The 10,145-nt window shown below is 55.6% G+C and overlaps 1 protein-coding gene across 1 annotated transcript; it reads right to left on the bottom strand.

Annotated features, from left to right (window-relative positions):
* Window positions 1-1,764: 1,764 nt before the first annotated feature.
* PERM1 (PPARGC1 and ESRR induced regulator, muscle 1) lies at window positions 1,765-9,452 on the bottom strand. The gene is made up of 3 exons (XM_075172067.1): window positions 7,406-9,452; window positions 5,337-5,453; window positions 1,765-3,515 (listed from the first exon to the last, which is right to left on the bottom strand). Exons 1-3 carry the CDS (start codon window positions 9,450-9,452, stop codon window positions 3,436-3,438), a joined length of 2,244 nt encoding a protein of 747 aa, XP_075028168.1. The 3' UTR covers window positions 1,765-3,435.
* Window positions 9,453-10,145: the final 693 nt, after the last annotated feature.

The following is a 10,145-nucleotide window of genomic DNA, read 5'->3' as shown; positions in this document are numbered from 1 at the left end:
TGGTATTACTGCTTGCACCCAAAACACTCCTAACCTAGTTGTCTGCCCAGCACCTTTCCTGCAGCCTCCCATCAGTGCCATGCCTGCCCTTCTGCAGTTCAGGAAAACTGACGGTAGTCCCCGACTGTAGCCTAACAGTCCACAAGCAGCAGAACAAGTCGGCTTCCTGCAAAAACCATGCACAGAGCCTTCAAGCAACAGTAGCAGAAGAGGACACACAAGTCTCTTCCCAGCAGCGATTTAGCAGCTATAAGTTCACGGTGAAGTTCTCCAGCCCAGCCTCAACTGACTGAGCTTCCTCATTCCTCTCAAGGCACCCAAGCAGTGAGCAGCACCCTCATTGCAGCAAACGTTTGCAGCTCTGGCTTGGGGGGAGCGGCTGAGAACAAAACCACTTCCCCAGGGAAGACGAGGTCCCCAAAGCAAGGGCATTGCTTAGAAAAGATCTGGCTGACATGGGTACATGCAGACTCCCCACATCCCAGCACAGAGCCTTGCCCCATCCGAACCTCCCTGGAGGGGTTAATGTCATCAAAGGTGTCTTCAACGTTATGTTTTCTGGCCAGAAACCCTCCCAGTTCCAGTGAGATCTTCAGGCCAACTTTGCAATCCCTGAGACATTGAGGCAAACCAGAACAGCTTTCCCAACCATTTTGCCCAATATTAAATTCAGTGACTTTTGGCACAATCATTCATTAAGGGCCAGCACTGCACCTGGGAGTACTGTACATGGCTGGGAGGGAAATGAACTGTTCCTGCACCTGCAAAGGGAGGGGAAAACATTATTTCCTCCAGATTTGTGTGACAAGGCTAGAAAACACAAAATCTGAAAAATTCAAACCAAGCCAGAAGTCAGCAGTGACCATTCGGGATTTAACCACGTCCCTTACCCTGGGGACTTCAGTCTGCATGAGGAATTAGGCAGGAAGAGCCAGAGCCCCCTGAGACAGGAGCTGGCAGTCCCAGAGACCCCTTCCTTTCAGCAAACCTGTCTGCTGCCCTCCTCTGACCTTCTTCTGCTCAGCTCCGTGTGACAGTCTCCCAGGAAAGCCCCGCATAATGAAATTGCCTGGTTCCTCCAGCTGTTCCCCCATTACCCGCCTGCCATGCCAAGGCTGCTGTATTTCCACCCGCCACCGAGAACGCGGAGAAAGCTTAATGGATTATGGCTGGATAAACAGTAAAACTGAGCATATGCGAACACTTCAGCCTCCCCTGTGCCTGCCGTGCTCCTGCTCGTTGGAGGGAGCGAGGTCTGCTGGGCAAATCTTCCAGGGCCTGCAGTGCCAGGCGTTCCTGGATGCAGCTCAGACTGGAGAGCCTGGCTGCGTTGAGCAGGACTGGGGAGAGCAGAGGTGATGAGGATCGATGGACCGAACCCGGGAGCTGCTGCTGTGTATTGGCTTGTGCTCACTGATCTGTTCAGGGACCCCGGGAGGAGCTGGCTGGAGGGCTGGCAAGAGCGGGGTCTGCTCGAGTCCCGAGTGCTTCTGAGACAGGAGCGAGGACAGGGTTCTCTGGGTCAGGCTGTAACGACATGCGACAGCCAGGATGTGTCTCAGAGGGGTAAGCATGGGGACTGAGCCAAAGAAGAGGAGAAGCAGCCCACCTCCCTGCATACTCTGTCCTCCAGGGCTCCTCAACCAGCACATCAACGCCTACCTTTTTGTATCAACAGACACATAATGGATTGATTTCTCATTCTTTAAAACTCAGTACTCATTCAACAGTTTCACACACAAAGAAGGTAGACACAGGAATTTACACAAAAGTATTAAATGAGATAGATCTTTATTAGAAGCTTCCAGCATATTTTATCTGTTCTCCTCCGCCACAAAACTCCTCTTACTGGATACACAGCTACTATAGTCCATATAGAGCCTGTACATCTCTCTCTCTCTATTTACTGCTACATATCTCACTGTACAATTGTACAGTGTGCCCTCTTATCAGCAATAATACACGGTCTTCAGTACAACCCTACACACATTAAAATTGCATGGCACTCTGCATTACGAGGAAAGAGCTAAACCTCTCCTCTCTGGTTTCATAAGACAAACATCGCCACAGACTGTTCCTGTAAGGCTCACAGGCAGATCCACACAGGTATTCTGGGCAGGTTTCCCCCAGTACCTTTGTGGATCAGGTCCCTAAGTGCTTAACAAATGTCACATTCGTGCTGTTATCAGACTTGGGAGTGAAGAAAAGCCCTCATGAATAATGCCCTTGAGTGATCAGGAAGGCACTAGAGAGAGGGAAGAAACTGAACCACCTCCTTTTCATTTTCCCCCCCACCTCCCTTCCGGGTCCCCTCCAGCCCCACAAGGTTACACACTCAGCCACGGCACCTCTGCACCTGACATCTCCTCCCAGCCAACTTTATGTCCTTAGGATAGGAGGCAGCAGAGGGACCAAGTGATGTATCTAGACCCTTCATCTGGTGATCGTCAGAGCCAAACATGTATACGTGCCTTTTCCTCCTCTCCAACGTGCTCCTGTCCTCATCAGGGCTCTTTCCTGAGGCTTCCCTGAGCTCAGCCCCTTTCCCTGCTGCCCCTGCAGCCCCTTTCCGACCTGCGCAGCCTCCTTTCCCGGCTGCCCCTTCCCCTGGCTCTGGCTGCGTGACACCTGCCCGTCCTCTGCTTACGGGAGTGAGATGTGTCCTTGCGGTGGGTGCTCCTCATCCACGGGAACAGACGCCGCATCCGCAGCTCTGGCTCAGCAGGGCCGAGGCGGCCACACGCAACAGAAACCCTATCTCAGCCTCTTGAACTGTTAGACCGAGATGTGACTTCTTGGAGTGAAATCCAAGAGGGTGAGTCCTCCTGCAGCGAGCCAAACCAGTCATGGGAGACCCAGGCCTTGCCAGGCGAGCGGCCCCTCCGTCCCCCTTTAGCGGCTGCCCAGCTAGCCGCGCGCAGCCAGCACATGCCTCGCAAAGCACCATGTTTGGCCAGACACAGCTCTTCCCCAGAGCTCTCTCCTCTCTTCCTTCGCAGATACCCCAACCCTTTCATAGGAACGAAGCACTTTCCTGGTTTCTTTTGCTCTCTCCTCCCTCCACTACCTCAGTGCCTTCCTTTGCCACCAGGTGACTTCAGCAGGGAGGACGGACAAGCAGCGGCCTGGAGCAGACACTGTGACTGCTCCTAGGAGATAGCACAAGTATGCAAGAAGTGTGCAAAGAAAGAACAGAGCCAGCCCACGCCGGGCTCCTCTTCTGTCCAGTATAGGTACAAACTGCCTACCGTATTGCAAATGACTGTCACCGGAAGGATCCTGCTTCCCGTGACATCCTGAGACGTTTAGGGATGAGTCCAGAGAAGTCTTGGTGCTGGGATCCAGGCCTCTCACACTGCCCAAGAACAAAGTCCCCGGCCTCTGCCTCCACCATCCTCGCCTGTCCTCGGGAAGAACCTCTGGTGTGCGCTGAGCCTAGGTCCGGGGGTGTCCTTCTCTGACCTGCCTTCGGAAGTAGCGGATGGCAGAAAGCGTGCCAAAACTTGCCAGGAACACTGGAAAAGAGCCCAACACATTTCCAGAGTGAGTCTGGGTGCTTCTTCCAAACCTGAAGATCTTTCTCCAAACTTGAAGATGACAAGCTACTTGGCTCGCTCTAGTCCATGAGTCCAGGGAGGTGGCTCCCCTCCCTTTCTCACACCCCTCCTGCCTTTGCTCTTCATCCCCACCACACTGGGCTTGTTCCTAGTGCGTTCAGTCCTGAGCTGCCCACAGCCTGGATGACCACATCTAGTCCTATAGTTCAGGCACACGGATCACACCACCATTTCACGAGAAACGTCTGTTTTTAAGGGAAACACAACATAGACTTCATGCGTGTGGTAGAGATGGGTGGTGGTTAGATATACAGGTTCATGTGGAGGTCTAACAGGTCTAATCTCGGATGAGAAGGCCACAGTAGGAAATCTCACCAGGGCTTTAGGACAGTCCCTTCATTTTCTACTTCTGTTTGGACCAGGAAGATGCCAAGAAAAATATCATTTCGTGGCTTATCTGTGGATACTCTGATCCCAGCCAAAAGCAGAACATACCCAAAACCCAGAATCAGAAAATGTAGAGATACAAGAAATAACTAATGGAGATTATACACAGAATCAAGCTCTTCTCTGTACTTTCAGCTAATGTTTTTCGCTTGGCTTATAAGAGAGGTCAAATTCCCCCCATCTGTTCCCAAGCAAAACTGGGAACCCAAGCCATGCCTTTGGACTTCAAATTCAGACTTGATTTTGATTTACGTATTAGAGTCTGGAACATAGGCAGGAAAATTCAACTTCTTAGAACCTAAAATGCCAAAAGAGAATTGCTAGTCCAGGACCCTCGCCTCCTCTCCTCGCCAGGGTGCTTACTGCACGCTGGGTTATGCAATCCCGAGGGCACGAGGCCCATATCCCGCTTTTCACACCCTCTCCGAGACCACATCTACCATCCAATACTAAGAAGGCAAGGAGGAGCCGGCCAAAAGCTCCTTGTGATGATTGCACTGAGCAACTTTAGCTAATGAGCTATTCTCAGCCCGGGGTGTCAGCTTCCTGTGTGACCTTAGTGGGGAACATTCCTCATCCAGACAAGCAGCAGGAAGCCCTGGCCCCGGCGTCTCGCCCCGCGGCGGGGGCTCTCCGGGGTCCACGGGCTGGACCCCGCGCTCGGCTGCTGCAGCCGGGGCAGGGCTGCCGCACTCGCTGTCCCATGCCCTGCTCATCCAGCGACCCGCAGCCCTTGGGCCACAGCTCAGCTAATTCGTGCAGCCCGAGCTTCCTCTCTCCCCACCGGTTACTCAAATGCTGTGGTTGGAGAGGAGGGGAACTGACAGAGCTCCGTTTACTCGCAGGACTCGGTGCACCAGGATAATACTGTATTTAGAAAAAGGATTATACCTTTACAGCACGTTAGAAAAATACATGCATTTGTTCCAGCTGAGGTGAAGGAATATAAACCTGCAAACTCGAGGTCCTGATTCAGCTTCTGGCCAGCACGGATCCTAAAGAAGCCTCTCTTCCCCTGACACACTGGTCCCTGTCAGAGGCTGGATGGAGTAGGGCCAAAGCTAGGAATACAGACTTGTCCTCCAGCTTAGTTCAAGTCAGCCGTCACTTTGTGTGGGGAAAGGACAATGTAAGTGAGTAAGAATCAGGACTGCCATTTCTATAGGAGAGAGAAGGTATTAGAAAGTAACAGGACACTTTGGAAAAGCAGGAAAATGACTGCATTTTCCCACAGGCGCTGTTAGGTGTCTTAGCATCCCTGCCTTTCTCCCTGCCACGTCTTCCACAAGCTCCTTCCCACCCCTCTCCCGCCAGGCTGGGCACTGTACGTACTGGTCTTCCAGGCATCCGGAGCCTGCAGGTCGGAGGTCTTCACTGCCCAGGACGCAAAAGCACAGAAGACGAGGCACATATCTTTGTGGGTCAGCGCCAGCGGAGCCTCGGGCCTCCCTGCAAGAAGAAGAGCACGAGGCTTGGGGTTTTACACCGCCTCCTCTGCCACAGCAGGCTCCGGTCCCTCTGGGGCAGTGAGTCCCTTGCACTCCCAGAGAAATACATCTTTGTCACACATTTTCCCTCCCTGAAGACCTTTTTGCACCAGTGGTCAAGCCAAACATGTCTATTTAGGACTCAGGTACGTTTCCGAAGGAGAGGGGCACATTTTTCACCCCACTCAGTTTTACACTTTGTTAAGAGCCCAAGGCAAATACTTGTTAATGCTGCCCATGGGCCTGGGAGGCACAGCCAGCGGACATGCTGCCTCCAGGACCTCCGCTGCCTCACCACCTCCCTGCGTTTCTTCCCAGCGCACCCCTGCGGGGTGGCTGGAAGCAGGGAGTAGATTTAAGAGAGAGCAATTCCTGGGCTGGCTGCCGATGCACTGGGGTTGCAGGCAGGTCCCTCTGGGCAGGGTCCCTTTCCTGCAAGACAGTGTCCTGAGACGCACGCAGCTCTAGGACAAGACATATCCCCCCGGGAAGCACCAGTGCCCAGCATCTCTCCGCGGATCCCACCTCACTCCCGCCGCCTGCTAGGTCCAGGGAGGGAGGCAGTCCTGAGTGCTCTGCATTTCTTTCTCTGCTGGAGTTCCAGTCCAGCACAACTTGAAGACGCGTTGCAAGAGTAGGTTATTTTTGCTCTTATGTTTATTTGATCAGGCTTTTCATTAAAGCTGGCTTATTAATTAGCTACGACCATGGCAAAGGGGTTTTTCCTCTGTGCAAACAGATTGGAAGCTCTACTTTGAGGCACCCATTGGGATGACTCATTCATTGTTTGGTTTTAATATTAACTGTGAGGCACTGTGGCTGTAAGCATCATATAAGCTTTAAGGTAAATATGCTGGCTGTCCTAGTGGGTCAGACTTGCTCTCCCTTTATTCTTGTTTCTCTTACCTGCCTCCAGTAACAGCCAATGTTCAGGTAGCATCTGAGGTCTCTGGAGGGTGTTTTTCAAATTAGAGTGTGTTTTAAAGCCCCCCTCACCTCTTTCAGCTGGAAGAATTGGACATGTTCCACTCTGTGCACGGCTTTTACCCCACCAATATTATATCGATTAGCAGCCCAGCCTTAACAGGACAGCAGCTCAGCAGCCATTGCCTTATCTCAGGGGCATGACTTCTTTGGTACAGAAGGATTTTGCTGCTTTGCCTCCCATTCCCCCATCAGAAATACAGGTATGTGGTGCTGCAGGCAGTTGGATGGCACTGGGATGGGGGATTCCTATCTCTACCAGACCTTGCAATAACACCAGCCATGTTTAAAGCAGCTATCCGCTTCAGTAAGTTTTTCTTGGCCAGAGTGCAAAAGGATAGATCAATTCCACGGTAAGTTATATCCATCAGGGCGACAATTGAATCAGCTAGGACAGGATCTTTGGGCCAGACTGAGTTTCAGTCTGTTGCATGCATGCCGTCCTGACCACCTCTGCCCCAGGACTGGAGTTTGCGGGGAGCAAAGCAAGTTATGCACAGGATATACCCAGATCCCCTATCCATGCCTCCTGCAGCGCTGGGCGCCAGCCTGCGGGGCCTGGCCAGCAGCACTCGCTTGGCAGCGTGAGCATCACAAGAGAGAGCCAGCGCGACACAGCGTGTCATGGTGGTGGCTTTAGCCACGCTTCCAAAGATCCCTGCTAAAACCCAGGGCTGCTACGTGGCAAGGTAACGTGCCAGGAGAGTGATTTCAGACCAGCTACGCCTGGCGGAACCCCCCAAAATGCTCCCATCTGTACGGTGGCCTTAATGCCGCTGCGGCTGGAGTGGAGGTGGCTGCAGCAGGGCCAGAGCTGGCTGCCAGGCTTCCCAGGGGCGGTGGGAGCAGGGGAGACCGCACAAGGCAGAGGCACGTCTCTACGGGCAGCGGCGAGCCGGGGCTGTCGGGCAGGGGGTAACGGTGCTTTACCTGTCAGGGCAAGGGCCATGTCCAAACCTTCTGGCCGTGCCTGGCCTCTTCCCAGCGGAGCCAGCGGGACGAGGGGGAGCTTCTCTCCAGATCCTCTCCGCACGAGAGCCTGGGAGGCTGGGGCTTGGCCTCTGATGAGATGCATTGGCCTTTGCAGAAGGGACTTCAAAGCCCCCACAGCCTTCTTCACCTCGGAGGCTGGAGTGATTGAGAAAACCCCTCGCCAGCCCGCCCTGTTCCCAGGCCCGTCTGGAAAGAAGTGTTCGTACACCTCAGGGACCGAGACAACCAGGGAGTCTTTGACTAGGGCCGAGCCGGGATCCTCGTTTTGCAGCTGAGCGTGGTCCAAGCTGCTGAACTTCTTTCGCTTCCTGTCTTTCCCCTTGACTTTTTTCCTGTTTCCTTCTGGTTCATTGAAAAAATATTCATACAGTTCAGGCAAGGATATTTCCCTTTCCAAGAGTGTTTTCTCCCCCTCCATTGAGTTCCCCATTCCTTCTTCTTCCCCTTGGGAGTCACAGAACAAATATTCGTACATCTCGGGCCAAGTCACGTCCAGGGTGTCTGCCCTTGCAGAGGCCCCGGCTGCAAAGCAAGGGGGGCCCAGCTCCCTGGGGGTCTCAGCTGCAGGCTCCCCATGAGCTCCTTCAGCAGCATCCCCTCCAGAAGCCGCCACACTCTTGGGATGGGGAGGCTTCCCCGGCGCCTCCTGGCATGCCTCTCCCAGAGGAGCCGTGGCTCCGCTGGCAGGGATCACCGGCACATTGTCACGTACGCCCATGCCACCAGCCTGGCCTGGCTTTGAATGCTTGGTGGCCTTTGCCTTCCCCAGGGGCTGTGCCCCCGGCTCCTTCACCTTCTGCTTCGGGGGAGCGCTCATGGCTGGATCGCCCTCATCTCTGCCAGCGCCAGGCACCAGGCGTTTGCTCTCCCCTGCCTCCTCGCCCCCCAGCTTCACAGGAGCTGGCTTGGCTGCCTTCTCCTTCCCTTTGCTCTTTCGTGAGGACAGCGGTGAGCTTAAAGGTGCCTTCACGGGTACACCAGTCCCCTGTGCTGCAGCCCCCGCAGGCTCCCTGTCCCCCTGGGCTGCCTCGATGGCACCGGCTCCACGTTGCTTGCGGCTCTTTCTCAGCTGTCCTGGCACCTTGGGCCTCACAACCTCCGGGGAGCCAGCCGGGGAGCTCGGCTTGGGGCCCGCTCTCTCCCCACTCGCCTCCTCCTGCGCTGGGCAGCCGGGCGCTCTGGGCGCAGTCTCCAGGGCTGGGCTCGGGGGGTGGTCACTTGGGGGTCCCTGTAGCCCGGGCTCCGAGAGGGAAGCGCTGCTAGGACTTTTCCTTGCCGAACCCGCCGGGGAGACAGCCAGTGTTGGCGAGCTGCCCTGCACCGGAGCCCCCGGCTGTGCCGCCATCGGGCTGCCATGGGGCTGTGCCCTTCTTGCGTCCCCTCCCTGTTCAGGGATGCTTGTTCCAGCTGGGTGGCTGGGAGGCTCCATGGCCTGACTGCCGCTGGCTGCTCCTTTCTCCGACGCTGGCTGCGGTGCTGCTGCTTCACATTCTGCGTCCTGCCCTGGGCTGCTCTCAGCTGTGCCGCCAGCCGGGCCGGGAAGGGTGGCTGCAGGGGGACAGGGGGGCTGCCTCCCCTGCGCGCTGGGCATTGGAGCGGATGAAGGGCAGCCGGGCTTGTCGCTCTCGCACAGAAACCTGCCGACCGAGCCCAGGTCCGTTTCGTCCTCGCTGCCCGAGAGAAGCTCCGGCAGGACGAGGTGCCCGCCGGCGGGCCAGCACAGGGAGGTGTCTCCGGGCACCCCACGTGGGGCAGAGCTTCCCGTGCCAGGCCCTGGCCTGCTGCCCACCCTCGCTGCAATCTGCCCGTTGGTGCTGGCGCGGCAGTCCCTCCCCGGCACGCCGTCCCCTTGTTCAATGTCACTGAGACACTGCTCCTCGGCTGTGGCCAGGGTGGCAGGCGCTAGGTTGCATTCCTCCGACGCCAAGAAGAACTCAGCCCAGTCCCGGTCGTTCAGATGGATGCTGTACTCAAAGTTATCCATGCCTGCAGCAGCAAACCAAGGGGAGGGGGCCGGAGAGATCAAGGCATGAGGAGGGGGCACCAGCATCAGCAGAGGTGTATGCCTCTAACCCTTTCCCCCCAGGTTCCTGCCCTGCTTCCCTGCCATCCGCATTCACTCATCCTCACTCGTTTCCAGCTGAAATCAGTGGGAGGCAAGGGCAGCGCCCGGCAGACTCAGCAGGACAGGTATCGCTGTGCTGGGCCAGCAGCGAGAGAGACCGCTGCTACCCCCCTCAGGTCCCTTCTGCCTCTGCTCCGAGCACAGCAGCACAGAGGGTTTGGGATTCTCTCCACAGCAGCACAGCAGCATGGCACCTCACATATCCCTTTCCTATTCCTTTTGCCTACAACCCATTTAAAAAAGTGGGGGATTTATGCTCTTGAGCATTCCTGCTGCCACGGCATCATGCATGAAGGTAGCATGAAGCACCGTCCAAACAAGGACATTTCAGCAAGCCACGGCAGCCCCTTCCATACCCGTGGCTCTGGGGAAGGAGATGCAACAGAGCCCAAAACCACCGGGGGGGGATATCCAGCGGTAGGAGAAGAAGCAGAGAGATCACAAAGCTGCATCCTACCTGTACCACAAACTAAGCCGGTGATGGAGCCATTCAAAGAGCCACGCAGGAAAATCCTCCCAGCACAACATGATGCTGTACCCTTGACGGGGGCA

This window comes from Calonectris borealis, chromosome 23 (assembly GCF_964195595.1).
Source record: "Calonectris borealis chromosome 23, bCalBor7.hap1.2, whole genome shotgun sequence".
In the NCBI taxonomy this organism is placed as follows: domain Eukaryota; kingdom Metazoa; phylum Chordata; class Aves; order Procellariiformes; family Procellariidae; genus Calonectris; species Calonectris borealis.
Note: the sequence above shows the minus strand (reverse complement) of the source record. Positions and strands in the feature narration are given on the sequence as shown.